The 17,359-nt window shown below is 40.2% G+C and overlaps 1 protein-coding gene across 4 annotated transcripts in view; it reads left to right on the top strand.

Annotated features, from left to right (window-relative positions):
- The window catches only part of LOC107756292 (multiple C2 and transmembrane domain-containing protein 1-like), a 157,704-nt gene that overhangs the window by 123,678 nt on the left and 16,667 nt on the right, over nucleotides 1-17,359 (top strand). For 3 of the 4 annotated variants that reach the window (XM_016573320.1, XM_016573322.1, XM_016573323.1), the window contains exons 17-18: nucleotides 7,078-7,134; nucleotides 13,837-13,938. In XM_016573320.1, coding sequence (XP_016428806.1) covers nucleotides 7,078-7,134; nucleotides 13,837-13,938 — 159 coding nt within the window. The remainder of the gene's footprint in view (nucleotides 1-7,077; nucleotides 7,135-13,836; nucleotides 13,939-17,359) is intronic. The other variant, XM_016573321.1, reaches the window with a different exon arrangement.

Here is a 17,359-nt window from a genome sequence, read left to right as displayed (position 1 = left end):
CAGAACTAGGTAATGGGTCAGAGGTGATACTGTCAGGACCTGTGGATTTAAGACACATGAGAGGGCTAGAGTCCGAGGTAATGCCTTCAACCCGTTATTCCTCTATCCACATCTCCTCTGCTCTCTAACAGTCCATTGTTCTGCATTTTGACGACTGTAACCACAACACACGGGCTGGTGAGAGCAAGAGAGTTCAGAAACAGTAAACACACACACACACACATGCTTTCCATTAGCCTCAAACTCACTGATGAGCCTGAGCTTGGACACTGTTTCCCTGTGCTTTACTATGAACTTAAGGGGAAGGAATTTAGGTGTCTTTAAGTGTGTGTGTAATGATTAGTACCTGATGTCATTCATTTTTTTCACTCCTTTAAGCTGTTATTGTTAGCTGTTATATATATATATATATATACATACATATGCATATATACATATGTAACTTGAAGCTTAAAGCTGTTTGTTGGCTGCTAGCTTGTTATCTGAAAGCAATGCAGCCGTTGCTTTGTGCTTTATTTTTTATAAATACACACACTCAGAGAGGACTGATGTACTTTTGAAAGGACTAATATTCCCCCAGTGGAAGTGTCCCATTCATGCTTTCATCACTACACTATAGATGTCAGGCTCCCTGTGCCTGGCAGGATGTCATTTCAGATAACTCTAACTGTAGCTCTGCGCTAAACCTTCTGACACATAAATGCAGGCTGCGGTGCTTCAACAGTCCAAGCTGTTTTTTTTTGTTTTTTTACTGAGACAGACAGAAATGAGAAACGGAGATGCTGCCCAGCCTAGATGGCAAGACTTACTCTGAAACTTTTCCAAGTGTTTGTATGACATCTGACTATCAGCATCACATGGTTTTGTAATGTGGTGCAGCATGTCTCATGCACAGAATGCCGTGGATGAGCGTGTGCGCTCAAATATTCTGTATGCATGGAAAAGGAGGGTAAAAGTGAGACTCTAGGTATGAACAAAAGCTGCACAGAAGAATTCTTACAGGCATATTCTCTCTCTCTTTCTTGATAGACTTTTCAGCTTTAGTTATAATCACTTTCTTTTTATTACATTACAGACACATTTTTTAATTACATTTTTATTACATTGTATGTCAATATACTGTATATATATATTGTTAACAAGTTTTGCTTATTTACCATAAATATACAATTAAACATTCACCACCACCATATATTCTCCAAATTCTATTGCTCAGGGTTGTGGGACATATACTAATAATATTAATTCTGCATATAATATTAAATCAATATTGGCATTTATTTTTTTAGTAAGAAGCTGTCATTATCACAGAATAATAGCCGGTTATTATTAAAAATCAACCCTCTTCAGGGTGACCGTATATTATCCCTTGTCTGTTGTACCCCTGATGTTCACAGCCTAGTATGTTCTGGGAAAACAGAAACCCACTTTCAGCTGTCACATTTCTTGAAGGGACTTGTTACCTCTAGATGTGACATGCCAGCTCAACTCTTAACCTGTAGACAGCTGACCCCTGACTCTCGTATTCTTTTGCTGTTCTCTGCCTGCCACCCTTCCACCAGATACCTGACCTCGCTGTCACAGCCTGTTATTGTTAAAGATCCTTTTTACCATCTGGAATGGCTGTGCACTAAACATTAGACTACACTCCCAAACCGTTGTTTTAAATCAACAGAATGGCAGAAGCTTAGCTAGCCGGGCTGCCGCGTAGTGCCACAGTATTGGTTTTTGTGTCAGAATGAATAGACAATGGAAAAATAAACATGGGTTTAGATGCAAGACAAAGGGATGTGACTTTTGAACTACGCCTGTCGATCATCAGCAGGTGATGGAAAGATACGATTTCTAAAGCGCCACTTGGTTTCCTCTCTAAATAAAGCAGCTGCACTGCCTATACACTGCTTTCAGAAGAGTCCCCTACTGGTAGGGAGTGCAAGCGCACCAATCTTAATCTGAAGGTAAGGGAGCACCGACACAGCTAGCAGAGCTGTTCTGACAGCAGCTGTCAGTGGCTTGCTCACCTCCTGCAGAGAGGCAGTGCTCACCACCCTAACACCACCCCTCACCTACTTTTATTTGGAGACCTGGAAGCGTTCGGGTGGGCTTCAGTGTGGCCGCTCAGGCTCAGTGAAGCGTCGGACAGCTTGGTGTGAATGGAGGGGAGTGAAGCCCATGGCTGGCCCTAGAAGACCCGGGCTGCTGAATTCACTGGCCTGGAAAACAGTTTACCAGATGTTTTGAAGGTGTTAATTATAGCATATTCTGTCAGAGCTGGAGCAACGTAGTGACATCTCTTTCACCAGCTCAAGCACAATTAGGCATTCGAGGTTCTTTCTCGGCAACCTTGTCAGTGGTGGCAGAGAGGGTCTTAATTGTCAGGGTTACTCTCACCATGTCCTCTAGCAAAAACTCGCAGTTTCTCCATTTTCCTCAGGCATATTTTAAAAGGTTAATCAGTTTTTCACAGCCTGTTTTTTGTGAACACTACTGTAGCTCATATTTGGGTTTAAGGTTTTAAGCAAAATCAGTGGTTCTTAACCTAAAGGCCCCCAATGTGCAACATAAGATATTTCCCCTGGTATTTTTGGTGTAATGTTGATATAGTTGAAAACGAATTAAATTATTTAACAAAAATTGTTTTGTGATTCTATAAGATACTGATTCTGTATGTTAAAAAAAAGTTATTGAGGGGAAAAAGTCAGTTGAAATATCAACGTGTAACTCATCCCTCTAAATTTATGAAATGTGCACTAATGATATGTGTTTTGTCGTGGAGAGGTGTGATATTTTTTCAGTGTGATTGGACTTACGATTTTTACTTGGCAGATGATAAAATGTTTGTAGACAACCACCTATCAACCATGGTGAACACCACTGTAACCACCTGACAGCAACACCTGACAGTAAGAGATGTTATAAAGAAAAAGGCCCCTCATTTAAAGTCACAATGTAATGGAATTTTTTGTACGTTGGGATGTACATCTGAGTAAAATGGATTATTGGAAAATGATCGAAGAAGTCCGGCATATATCACTAGAGAGAAGTCTGATGTTTGGCCAGAAGATCCAATTATGACATTCTGATTATAAAATAAGGTAAATAAAATTGAAACATGTGAATGAATTAATCATTTACAATAAGATCAATAACATGCATTTAAAAAATAGATGGGGTGAATTTACATTTCATGCAAACTTTGAAAGTGAAAAATGTAAATGTTAAACTACTTTTTTTCCCTATCCAATGCAAATGACTTTTCAACGAGCGTGAACTGCTGTATTTGTTACAGTGATCCATCATGTAAACATCTGGCTCAACTAATGCCGTGATTGGAAGGTGGGATTGCTTGTTTTATGAACGAGACAGGCCAGTAGATGTGTTTGAGAGACCAGTTTGTAAACAGTTATTTTTGAAATTTCATTTGATGCTGCCAGTGGTGAATAAATTATCCTTCACCTTTAGTTTAATCTTTTTGTAAATATATAAAGACTGACGAGATCAAACCTATAGCTGTTTGTTCTTAGTCTGTTTGTTTATTTCTTGACTACTAACAGTATTAGTGTTTTGCATGGCACAGAAAGCAAGTTAGCAAATAAACTTTTTCCCACCTTTTGTTTTGTCTGGTTTGAGTAGTGTTTTGTCTTTTTCTTCCGGTGTGTGTAATTTGAAAAAACAAACAGCCTAGATGGAGCTTCATGAATAAAGGATACGCTGGTACAGGTGGGCTGCTGTGGGGGAAACGAAGGCTTGTCAAGCCCACCTCCAGTGTCAATCACGAAACGACAACATAAAAAGAACCAGAGCGAGAGTCTGTCTGCCAGCCGTGCTCCTAGAGGCGCTTCATGGTAGAGCTTGTCTTACTCTCAGGCTGGTGTTTCAGCTGCAGGCTCAACGGAGACAACAAAAAAGCAAGAAGTGTGACGGCAGGGCCGGGAGAGGATGAGGAAGAGTGAGAAGAAGAGTCGAGAGGTGCTCTAGGCCTTTAATCCACCTCAGTGGTACCACCTCTTCCAGCACCGTGCCCCCGTTAGCGAGACAGCACTTCACCCGTGCCTGGCAGACACGTCTCCGCTCCTCCGTGCCAGCCCCTGACAGGTGACAAAATCAAAAGGTCACGTCACTTTGAACTGGCAGCGTTTGTTGCCCTGCTGATTTCCCCTGTGCCACCACGGCTCGCAGGCGAGGTTGGAGGCGAGGCGGGGAGCAACTTTGGCAGCTCCTGAACTTCGTCTTTGTGAACTTTTGTACCCGTGATTTTGCTAACAACACTGCAGCACTGTGTGATTTTTGTCACAGCTGCTGCTGCCATTGTTGACGCAGGCTTGTCTCGGGAAGCCAGGGTTTTATTTACGGAACAGAAAGCCAGAGTGTTTTTATGGGTCCTGTGGGTTCAGGGCTGCTGCGGATTACAGTAGAGCTCGAGCCGTGGGACTGACAACACCGTTGACTCCTGTGGCTTCTGGATACGCACGACCCTGGCGTGTCCTCTTGCCGGCCCATGTACCCCGTACAACTCAGCCCCAAAGAGACGTACTGGCTGGGCTGTCCCTCTCCCACACATCCCAGCAATTATTTTGCCCATTGTCCTCATATTTGAATTGTGACCACTTTTATTGAAATGTAATACTATGCCCAAACAGAACCGGCAGAGTTTCTCCGAGCACCAACAGTCGTACTCTTTGACTCGAGCCCCTGCAGAGGTCAGACCACAGTCAGCCAGTGCTGGCAAAAACTCAAGCCCTCCCTCTGACCAGCAGGGCTCTGACAGCCTGTGAAGAGGCTGTTTGGGCTCGATGTGCTCCGGCGAGAGCCCTTATCAGCCTTCCAGGCCTGGGCTCTCCCGGGCCTCTGGTCCACACGCGGCATACAAAGCAGGGCCAGCCCCTGAGCAGCTGGAGACGCTAGAGATGTCTCACATTTCAAAGAAGAGCTGGAGGAGGGGAGAGCTCAAGAGCCTGAGAGGCAGGGAAAAAAATGAAAGTGCATATCTTCATGTTGGATGGCTTGTCTAGCTAGGGCGTCTATTCCCAGCGCACCTGTCACGGGGAAGGTTAGAATTAAAAGCGCAGATAGCAGGGTTCTTCCTCCACTGATGGCAGAAGGCAAGAGAAAGTGCATTAACTTGCCAGGATGGATGTCACGGCGCTGGTCTGGAGATGGTGCCGCTGCTAACCGAAAGGCCAAACAATGGACTTAAAGTCTGGCTGTGATGCTATTTTAGTCTGAATTTTTGTCTGCAAGTGAGACATATTGACTGCCAAACTTTGAGTTCATGCTACCGCGGGTTTTCTTGAAGTTCAACTTCCTCCAAGTTCCTTTACCCAGCGTATGACCTCTGGCTAACCCAGCGCTGGAGCAGCATCGCTCTTCTAGTCGATCCGCGTGCTATTAGGCTAGTGCAAAACACCATCGCTAGTCTCCTCACAACACTGCTTGTATCTATCCTGAACCCTCCTTTTGTTTCTGCCGCAGGCTGCATTTACATAAGAGGCTTATATCAGCCATACACTCTCTCTTTTAGAGAAAACAAAGGAACAAAAGCTATTGTTTGCTAAGTAACAATTTTTGGATGTCACAAAAAACTGATGAAATGCATGGATCCAGAAAAAAAAAATCATCAAAAAGAAGATGTATTCCTCCCCTGATAGCTTTTTGGTGTTTTCAGATGCCCGAGTTGTCGTATGTAAATAGCACACACATGACCTTGAAGCTTTGATGCGGGATTGACAGGAGGAACTACAAGAAGAGAAATAATGATCTGTGTCTTTTCAGTCCTCCGGCAACAAAAACAGACATGTGATACACACTCCTCTGGGCTCCCGTAAGCCACTGAGGCCAAATATAATGTTTTCAGTTGACCGAGATAAACTCTTTATTTGTGTGCCAACATATCGTCTGATTATTTTGCTGTTTACAGTTCTTAGTAACAAGCCAATGATATATGAATAATTAATGCTGCCAAATTACTAGCACACACAGGAAGGATTTTTTTTCTGTCTGAGAATAAAACATATGTGGCATATTTTAGATTCTATAAACAACTCTTTCTATCAGCGATTGCAATTTCCCAAGAACAAATGAAAGTGGCGTGAATATTATTTAATGATTTGGTTTATTTTATCCCTTTCAGCACTGCAGAAATGTAAATAGTGATTGTCTGTACAAAACCCACGGCTATGATGTTGTGTTTAGTTGTTAGGTGGTTGCTGTTGCTACGGTCGTTGTGAGTGGTTATGAGCATGTTGCTACTGCGGTTTCTAGAGTGTTGCTAGGTGGTTGCTAGGATGTTTATGAAGTGGTTGCTTACGAGTCTAAACTGGAAGAGCCACCTCAAAGTCTCTGTGATATTTTGGTCTGTAGATACAGTATGGCTGGGTGTAATAATTAATAATACTGTACATATTTTTGTATAAGTATTTAAAAAAATTTATTTATAGTATAATATACTATTTGAGCACTCTGCTAGGTAAAAAAAACAACTCTGATTATTCAGACAATAAAAAACTGCTTATTATATGAACAATAGAAATAGCCTGCAATTTTTCTAGACTGCTAAATGAAATCAATATTTAACTAAACATTTGTTGATTCCTTGCCCTCTATCTTGCTCTCAATATTCTCAGCATGACTCTTTTCATCATTTTTGCTGGTCTGTGTTCACATGTTCTTCTGGGAGAATCGAGTAGCCAGCAGCATTTCTCGAGGTCATGGGCATACGACTCTGTGTGCTTGAGTTAATTAAGTATGAAAACCTGAAGGGGTTTTGAAGGGAACATTGTAGGCCTGGATCTGGTCCACTGAAGCACATAGTTAACGCTCTATGTCATCAGCCTCCCTTTGCCAAAGGCTCTATTGAGGTTTTAACCTTATGGACAAGAGGACACAACTGATGACTTTAGAGACTGAGGTCAGACTCGGAGGGTTTGCTTTCTATCCGAGGACTATGTGCTATCATTTGTTTTCACTTGAAGATGTGGAGATGTTCCGAAGTGTACATGTGAAATTGATTTTCTCTGTTTTTTTTCTCTCTTCTTTTTTTCTGCTCTCTTTTGTTCTGCTCGTCACAATGCACATCAGCAAGCTGTGGAGGATTTGCTGGAGGACGAGGAGGAAGACTTTGACAGAGATGACAAGGTAATTATCGGTGCCACTCACAAACATGTATTCTAACAGATGTATATTTAATGCTCAAATGCTCTTCTCTAAAGTGAAATGTAATGAAAATGTAGTAGTTATTGTGTTTGACCTCACTCAAATACCAGTAGGTCATTGTTTTCTTGTGTATTTAACGCTTTCGGACACTTTTCATAGAGTCAAGGTCCAAAGCTAGTCAAAGCTGCAAGCGTCTGAAGTCTACAGAGTTGCAGTACATGTTTCCTTTCTACCCAGAATAAGGGGGAATCACATAGGCATAAATAAACTTGGCTTCAGAGTCTCTATGTTGAGCTTCTGATATTTCTCAAGGCCTTTGAAGTGCAATTAATAGCATTCTAATGACCGCAGGCCAAATGCCCCAGCAGCATTCACAAGGAAGCATTTTAATGGTTCTGAACAGACAGATTCATGTCATTGCCCGCCAAAATGCCAGCACTTATGCACTTTGTCTGGAAATGGGTCAATAAGAATGTCAACAAGCACATTTTCGAGCAGTGCGGACTTAAGATGAAAACATAACCTTTGACATCTTACTCACATTTCTCCTAAGTGGACTTTTAAAGAGCATGAAGTATACGTACCGTGTGGTCTTGGGTATGTTGTCAAGGATCTGTTGTTCCTCCTGTCAGAGTAGCTTCAGTTGAGAGGTTGGAAGGTTGAAAAGAGCTACTTGGGATTCTTTGTTTTAGGCTTTTCTTCTCTGATGTCCTCTCTCTGTCCTTTCTCCTTCTCTTTCTCCATTTGCATAGTCTTAGTTCGCATAGGTTTGCATAGTTTTGTTTTTTTGTTGTTGTCAAGTACTGTTTTTTGAACAATATTTGTATGATTTGTTGGACTCTCAGTGTTGCGCTCTATTACAACATTTATTTGGAGCAAAAACTAATTCGAATGACAGTATTGAATTGAAAACAATTGCAATATTTATTTATTTATGAACTAGAAAGCACACAAATAAATTAAAAGTAAAAATGTAGTGGTGAACAGAAACATTTCAGTAAATATTTATATTGAAACAGTGAATCATTCATTGATCAATTAAGTTTTTATTTGTAATAATTTATTTGTCAAATATTATGTATTTTGAACTGTTTCATTAAAATGAATCAGAATTACCAATGCTACAGATAACAGAGGCTTCACAAAAGCAATGTGATGAAAAATACCACGATGCAGAATATTGTCAGGCTATAACGCTAAGAGTTAGAAAAAGTGGCTTGTTATTTTAAAAGAAACACTATTTAGAGAATGAAATAGCTGAAATGCATACTCCATCTATGTCTTTACTTACTTCTAAATGTCAATTTGTTGATGACCTCATACTCTCATTACCTCTTCTGTTTGTTCAAAAAGTAAAATACTGAGGTCACATCAGGGAAGGCCCACTTTTACTGGATGAAGGAGGGAAAAAATGTATAAATGTGCCAAGGCCTCATTTTAATTGAACCTGAAGCATATGTTGCAAGTGTGTGCAATATATCCCAGATGTTTAGGCCAGGCCTAGCTCTTCCTTAGTCTCCACTAGGAAGCTATTAGCCGGATAACCTTTGCTCCAGGGGCTAAATGGGGTATTACGTGGCAGGCACCTGTTTTGCATTGGACTGGGGACCTCTTGCAGGCGTAGTATGAGCCAAAACATGTGTTCTTACTTAACAAACTGTTTTGTGATAGTTAAAAGTGTCTTTCTTCAGACTCACTGCAGATATTAGTCAATTACTCTTAATGAAAGTCCAAAGTCAAGGCTAATTGATGGAGACGGCTCAGTTGTTTTGCCCAAGTAGGCAATTGGTTCCAAAACAAGAAACAGGGAGGGAGAAAAAGAGAAGAAGATCAGGTGAAAGCAAAGTTAGTGTAAGTGGCACTGTAAAAGTGTTTTCAAATGGGGGATTTTTGCAGTGAAACTCATAATTTAAAGAAGTTTTTCCCTATTAAAACAGTAGTTTGCTACTCTGCCAGTTACTTACAAAAGCTAATTGCATTGAAATTGTTTATAGTTGTCATTTTACTTAAAAAAAAATCTACACAATAAAAATAAAAATCAACACCTTTTCCACTAAATTAACATTAGCAATGAGCAACATTGAATACTTTTACTAAAACATTTAAATGATTGCCATTTTGTGTTGCCTCAGATTTTAAGAGCATTGAAAAGTGGAATGCCTAAAGCACAGCCATGACCTCTTCAATATCCCAGCTTCTTCAAAGTGCAAACATTCAAGCTAGCAGGTCTTCAACATGAGTTTGGGAAGAGCAAGTTATTACATTAGATGATAGATTCTGAAGACATGCAGTTCTTTTTATAAAGTACACCAATATATTTTCCACGGTAAGAACAGAAATGAGAATGCAAATAGGATAAATTATGATTTCATATTACCCTCAAATGCTTTAGTTTTAGCCTGGCAAGCTACAGTTTCAAAGTACCTTTTCCAGCACCTTTTCTGACAATGAATTTTAGGGTTTAACACAATTTGGATGGCTTTATATGCAAAAGCATGCTGGGTACATCAACTGTGTGAGCCATATGCTTGCCACACACTTCTCCTTTTTTCTTTGCCAGGCTAGTGCCAGTGTGTGTGCATGTGAATGTGTACATGTGTGTGTTTACAGTGCTGAATAGCTCTCTGGAGAGCTCACCGACTCCACCAAATTCATCAGCAACCCCGGCAATAACAGCCAAAATATTTTAACACCTGCTCCGCCAAACACATGTAAACACACAGGCAGAATGGCAGGTAATTATCCAGGTGATAATTAATGTGCCTCACATTGTTAAACCTCTCTCAGATATGCTAGTGTGGAATTAAGGATTAGCATCGGGCTTGCTACGATAACGCACTATAATGCTCCGCTTGTGCCACAGCTGTCTCGCACTTGTGTGCACCCACTTTCCCAAAGAAAGTTTGCGAAGGTTTTGTATTTTCATTACCGTTCTTTTTTTTTATGCAGCTATTCCTCACCTGTCATAAAACAGATGCTGGAGGACCCAGTCTTTCTTGCTCTAATAATATTTTGGGATGAACTGTGGTGTTGTTTTTAATGGAATAATTCACTTTTTACTCTCATTTACTCAACCTCATGTCATTACAAACCTGCAGGACTTCCTTTCTTCTGTGAAACCCAAAAAGAGAAATTTTGAACAATGTGCTGGTCACTCTTTTCTATGCGATGGATTTTTAGCTTTAAAAAGATGCCTAAGCACCATAAAAGTGGTTCAGATGACTCATTTGCTATAGTCCAAGTCTTCTAAAGCAATACACAAAGACCAAAAATTAAGTCATCGTTCACCGATAAACTATTATGATCAGTCAGTGAGTTGAACACAAGAACCAAATCAGTCTGATTTGTGAATGAATCATTCACAAAGATTTTGTTAACTGGATCAACAAATTATTTGAAAAGATTTTACTCAAAAGAGCGATTCATCCACAAATTAGACCTAACTACTACAGTACTTTCAGGAATGTCAGTGATCAACATATATTTCAATGTGTTTCTTTCACAAGCACATTGTATGACTTCAAAAGACTTGGAATATAGTGCAAAAGTTGTATGGACCACTTTTATGGTGCTGTTTCGTTTTTTTGAAGATTAAAAGCTCCAGTTAGCATTAATTTTAGCTGCATGGAAAAAAGTAGCCTGGACATTTTCACAAAACATCTCATTTTGTCTTCCATAGAAGAAAGTAATGACATGAGAGTGAGTAAATTATTTATTTTTATTTTTTTTTATGTATTTTCAGCAACATGCACTTTTTTTTTTTTGCGCACATACTAATTGATGATACGGCTATTTTGGTGACGTCATTAGAACCAGTGTTGTGCGGACATGTGTCCGGAGTGGAGTATGGAGGGATAATCAGCGCTAGTGCTCCGTCTGAGAAGCAGCCAGTATGATAGCGCCAGTGTCTCCAGGGAGCGAAAGAGAGAGGGTGAAAGAGTGCTGAGATTAGGAGTATACGCATGGCTGGGCACTGGAGTAATGGTCCTACACATACACACACACAGCCCGAGGAGGAGCCGCCCCAGATAAGATACACACTGCAATCATGTCATGCTCACAGGCTTACCACATCTCACGCACGCCTCCTTACATGCCCAACAGCTGTTAGGAAGTGTGTGTGATTGTGTTGCCTGCTCGACTGGATATTAAAGATGGCATGTAACCGAATGCTGTACGTCTTATAAATAAACAAGCATTCAATATGAATGTGAAGCAAAACAGTGACAGAATAAGAGAAAAAACAAGATATTTTTTGTTGTCAAAGGCTTGTCGGATTCCATGAAGGTCTCAGTTTTGTGAATTAATTCAAGCTAAATGTAGCTTTTAGGCTAAATAAACTACGCAAATATGCAAATGCAGACACTTGGCCGACACTGTCAAGCCCGCAGACAAACTGTGGTGGTAGGAAACCTCAGAACTCAAGGGGGCGATGAAGTTAACTTTAAATATCTGTGCCATAGGATGTGTTATGCGATTATAATTCAGGTAGCTAAATATAAACACATCAACAGTTGAAGAGCATGTGTATTACCATTCAAAAGTTTTGGGTCAAACTGTTTATTTATTTTTTTATTCATTAATTAAATTTTTTTTTTTTATGTGTCTTTAAAGACTCTTTTGCTTACCAAGGCTGCATTTATTTGATCAAAAAATGCAGTGAAAACAGTAATACTTTGAAATATTATTTTTATTAATTAAAAAATGTTTTCTATTTTTATATATTTTAAAATTTTATTTATTCCTGTGATGGTAAAGCTGAATTTTCAGCAGGCATTATTCCAGTCTTCAGTGTCACATGATCCTTCAGAATTTCATATGCATTTCTTAATCAAACGACTAACATTTCTTATTATCAATATTGAAAACAGTTATGCTGTTAAATATTTTTTGAATGAATGAATGAATGAATTTTACTCACCCCTAACTTTTGAATGGTAGTGCACTATTTTGTTGAAGACACTATTGTGTGTTTGGGAGAAATTTACTGGATTCATGTTACATCAAGCTTTTCAGCTGTCATTGTTCAAACACTCCACAGATTGCATAACTGATATATAGTGAATAAACTAAAGATTAAACTGAAAAAAAATTTCACAATAAATGTACAATTCACAATAAAATATTTTTGACTGTAACTGTAAACTGATTACCAACTACTATTGTTAACTGCAAGTAAATGTAGTTCCCTTTCAGTCGGTCACTCTCGACGTCACATCGGATGACCGACGAATTGGTATCTCGCTTAGAGAGACCAATCTACTTCGAGTGTAAACTAAACGAGCCAATGCACATTGGCATGCGATTATTGCATCCAGCAGCCGCTGATCACAGCGTGAGTATAATGTACTATGTGCCCAAGGTTCCCGCTACGCCCTTCAGGGATCAGGTGGTGAACCTCCAAGCGCTTAGTTTACACTCGAAGTAGATTGGTCTCTCTAAGCGAGATCCCAATTCGTCGGTCATCCGACGTGACGTCTCCGTTCCCTCCTTCAGGGAACGAGGGTTACCATACGTAACCGAGACGTTACTCGTATTTTGTACTTTTAAGTGTAACGTTGTTATATGTACAGTATTCTGACACTCCCTGAAACTGTGTACTCTCTAAACTGTTGATCTGCCATGACAGTTGTTGACCTTAAAGAGAAAACTGGCCATGTAAGACAGTCAATGTTAATTCCAGCTATCCAAGCGCACATAGGAATGCAGATCTACTGTATTACTGTGTATAGTTCATTTATTTATAGTGTTAAAAATAAACAATGTACTGTGAGCAAAATAAATAAAAGTCTTCTGTGTAAAAGGAAAAACAAATTAGCAAAATAAATAAATGGCAAAAGAAATAAAAATATCTCCTGTTTCTCTCTTTCTCTCTCTTTGGATTTGGCCTTATTTTAAGAGTTTAGCCTACTCTTACCTACTCTCTCCACCACACCACTGCCACTTTAGCGGGGAGAAACATAAGCTAACCTCTCTGCACTGTGAAACGCTGACAATCTGATCCCGGTTCATGCACATTTATGTCCGCTAGAATCTAGCATTACAAGCGAGCCTTATCTGTAGATAACACACGGAGGGTTAAACCCAGCCGAGCAGAGGCAGGGGGTTGATCTGGGCGATAGCTACATGGCGGTATGTAATTGGACTAAAGAGTGTGCTAGGGATTATTTTTATTACTTTGAAAAACTGTGACTGAAAACTTGTTCTGGGGCTATTGAGCTTGTGATATGCGATGCGTATCCTCAGGTAGCGTAGCTTTCTTCAGTGCTAAGGAGAATACAGAGAGAAAGAGAATGTTTGTGCTTCTCCGGCTCCTTTTCTTCTCAGCGTCTCTAAAAGATGAAAAGCTTCATGCTGTAAAAGATGCTTTTGACTTTTTTCCTTGGCTTTTTTCCCTTTTCTTCTTATTTAGGGGAGAGATGCTCCTAGGAACTGCATTTTAATCATGTTTGGCTAATAAAGAGAGATTAGAAAATCCTTTACACACACTCAGGGCATTGTCTTGTTGTGTAAAATAGCTTAATTGTTTGATTTCTCTGTTTTGCCTTTATATCAGGTGGATTTTTTTTCTCTCTCCCAAGGTTCCTAAGCCATCTTAGTAGCCACCAATGTTTTTTTTTTGTCTAATTATTTTCCTTTTGTAGCCCTGCTTTAAAAAGATCTCAATTTATTCTGGTCCACAAGGTGCCGGGCTCAGTCCCCTCCCAGGATGGCCGGCTGCCGGAAAGCCATATCCTTGCGGATATTTTGGCTTCCTGGCACTTTGAGTGGATACGCGTGATGGTGGTAAGTGTGGTCCGTATGTCCCCGTGTCTCACTTCTATGGCTCATCGTCTGTCACGCCAAGCAGGGTTGTGTGTCGCTCCCTTTCATTTCTCACTTTGTTCTCAGTTATCACTTTACCTTCTTTATCTTGAAGAAATCACCTGGTGCTTAGTTATTTGTTTGAATCTGCAATAGCTGAAAATTTCCTACACTTCATAAAATGGGTTGTTCGGTGAGTGCTAATGCTAGGTCATCTAAGTACAGCAAGATGCTTGGTAGAAAGTAGTTTTGAAAGTAGTCTTTTGGAGCTGGGTTTTCTCCATATTGTTTTGGCCTAAACATAGCGGTGTGCTTTACTAACCATGTGTCTACAAGCATTCAAGGTGCTCTGGGGCCTACATGTTTGTGCTGTCACTAACCTCTTTCAAACCAGCCACAAGCCCAACATGGCTTACTCGATGAGAAACTGATTTGTAGCTCGGCTCACGAAGAAGAAACACTGAACCTGTGCTGTGTAAACAAGGAAAGCAGCTTCCAAGAAGAGGGTTTATGAATGAATTATGAGGGTGTATTGATGTTTGTCTCTGAAGTGGAGGAATGCCATTGCCATTTATATCCTTTTGAGAAGTGCATTCCTCAAGGAAACTTTTGAAATTTAGAACGTCTACATGCACTCACTATAGATGGCATCTCAGCACATTCATAAGTAATAGAGAACTGGGTGTCATTTTGAACTGTCTAGTGTAATGGGAAACTCAATTTAAGAGGTAAATTGTTAAAAGCCATGGTCAGTGTTGGGAGTAACGCATTACAAGTTACGTAATAAGATTACTTTTTTCAAGTAACTAGTAAAGTAACGCATTACTTTTTAATTTACAAGAGAATATCTGAGTTACTTTTTCAAATAAGTAACGCGTTACTTTTTTTCCAATTTATTGATTGACAGCTCTCCTGTCCCCATGTTGAGAGAAATCACAAGATGTTACTGTAGTTCTAAAATAAATATGAATATGCATTAATTCATCTCACTCACAAAAATAAAACCAGATTCAGTATTCCTCAAAATGAATAAAAATAATGCATAATATATATGCAATATTGTAATGCATTACTTTTAAAAGTAACTTTCCCCAACACTGGCCATGGTACCTTCTAGGGATGGGTCATGATGGTTACCTAGTCCAACAACCAATTAGTTGATTCATAAGGACCACTAAGTTATCCAGATTTTAAACAATATGTACTAGATTTTTATTTTTAATTTTTTTAGAAGCAATGCATTAATTAGGATGCTGACAGCTTAAAGGAATAGTTATGTTAAATAAATGAATTAATTCTGTCATGATTTGCTCAGCCCATCTCGTTCCTAACCTATTTTATTTTAATATATATTTAATAAATATTTTTTATACGTTTATTTTTATGTTTTTTATTTAATTTAATAATAAAAAAAGATGTATTTCTGGTGTTTATGGCAGAGAATTGACAGGAAGCAAAGTGGGAGAGAGGGGGGTGAGATTGGGAAAGGACCACGAGCTGGGACTCAAACTTGGGTTGCCGAAATCGCATGTCCATGCACTGCCCACAAGGTCATAGTCTCTGACAAAGATTATATTTTAAAGAATGTTGAAACAACTGTTTTGTATATCTTTTGCCCCTAAGAAATGTCCGAATGCAGTCATGTGAACTCAGGACAAGCCTAATTATACAGCATGTTTGTTGTTGACCATCTACTGTCCAGTCCACTTTGAAAATGTGTGGTTTTGCACATCCATAGTGGCTATATTGGTTTGCCTGTTGGTGCCCAGCTTGATGTTCCCCAGTTTGACGGCCTCATTTTTGCGAGATGGAGAGGGCAGGGGCGAATCCAGTGCAGTGGCGGGTTGAGCTAATTGTGCTCCATTCATCATCAGGTGGCATCCAGGGACCCAGAGAGGACAGGGCAAGGAGAGCAGGGGGAACGCAAGTGATCTGAGGTGAGGAGGGAGGGGGGTTGCTCCAGGGGTGAGGGGCATCATCAGAGAGGCTGGAGAACAGGGGCAACTATCAGGTTGACCTTGGGGCTGATGGAGTGCCTTGCCCGCTGGGTGCGGAGGCCTGGGGAGTAATGGCGAAGGTGAACCCGGCTCTCCAGCGGATCCATTAGAGCCTAATGCTGTTGTTTTTAGCAGGGAGCAGTGGGAAGCAGAGGTCGGACATAAAATAAAGCGTATTCTCCCTGTTTATGGTGTTATTCATCTGCACGTCATGGCACAGGGACGTACCAGGAGCGCAGGACAATGGGGTGCTGGTGTGTAAGCAGTTACAGTACAGTGGTTTTTTTGGGGCTCCTTAAAACTGAGGGCGCTCACCATAACTAAAACCTTTCTTTTGTGTCTGAGAGACAGAGAGAGCTATCATTGGAAAGGTCGAAATAGAGGTTTGCTATATATCTTTAACTTGAATGAAGAGTGCTGCATATGTAATGTTTTGCATAATCTCCACATGGATTGATTAGCTACAGTAAACTAGCACCTTTATCTTGTGTAGTCCCTCATGACAAAAACAGCTTTGATTGCATGAATTTCCAGAAGCTGGTTGATCAAGTCTTGCTAGTTTAGCCAAGAAGCCTGGACAGACCATTTTCAGAAGGTGTGGACTCTTGTTTGATTTGATTGAGTTGATTTGAATCGTCCAGTCCTGTTCCTGGAGGTCCAACATCCTGCAGAGTTCAGCTCCAACCTGCCCCACTGGCAACACACCTGCTTGGAAGGTTCTAGAAATCCTGAAGACCTTGATTAGCTGATTCAGGTGTGTTCATTTGGGTTGGACCTGAACCTTGCAGAAAGATGGCCCTCCAGGAGCAAGATTGGATGCCCCTGCCATAAACAGTAAGAATTTCTTTTTAATTTGATTTATAAAATGCTTGAAACCTGCCTTATTAGCACCCAAACACTCAAAATGCACCATTCTGAACAGAATGATGTTTAGTACCTGCTGAAGAGTCACAATGACTGTTGTTAGACCTTGGCCCAGAATTCTGTCTCCAGAGGGAATACCATAGTGAGGGCGTATGGATCTCCTGAGAATAGCTCAATAGCTTTTTTGCTGCCTCTGTGGTCACATACTGTTGCGTGGCATTCAGCATCACACCTATTTTTGGAGCGTCACTAGAGGTTTGAGGGAAGGTAGAACCTAGGGATTTGGGAGGTGAGGATAGTGCCTCTGAACTTCTGTCACACTCCCAGATGTTTTCACATATTTTATGTGTATGTGTGTGTGTGTAAAATTCTTGTTTTGTTGTGATGTTATATTACAGTTGTTTTGTTAAATTATCCCGCAAATTGTCTGGGCCGTAATGCTGTGCTAAAAACACATACCTGTGACATGTCGAGTCTCTGATAAGAACACTGGTTCTAATCTGGTCTGCACCATTTCCCTAAAATATATATATATATATATA

The sequence above is a fragment of the Sinocyclocheilus rhinocerous genome, unplaced genomic scaffold (genome assembly GCF_001515625.1).
Source record: "Sinocyclocheilus rhinocerous isolate Xijiao unplaced genomic scaffold, SAMN03320098_v1.1 scaffold1043, whole genome shotgun sequence".
NCBI classification, from domain to species: Eukaryota; Metazoa; Chordata; class Actinopteri; order Cypriniformes; family Cyprinidae; genus Sinocyclocheilus; species Sinocyclocheilus rhinocerous.
This window is presented reverse-complemented; position numbering and strand designations above follow the sequence as displayed.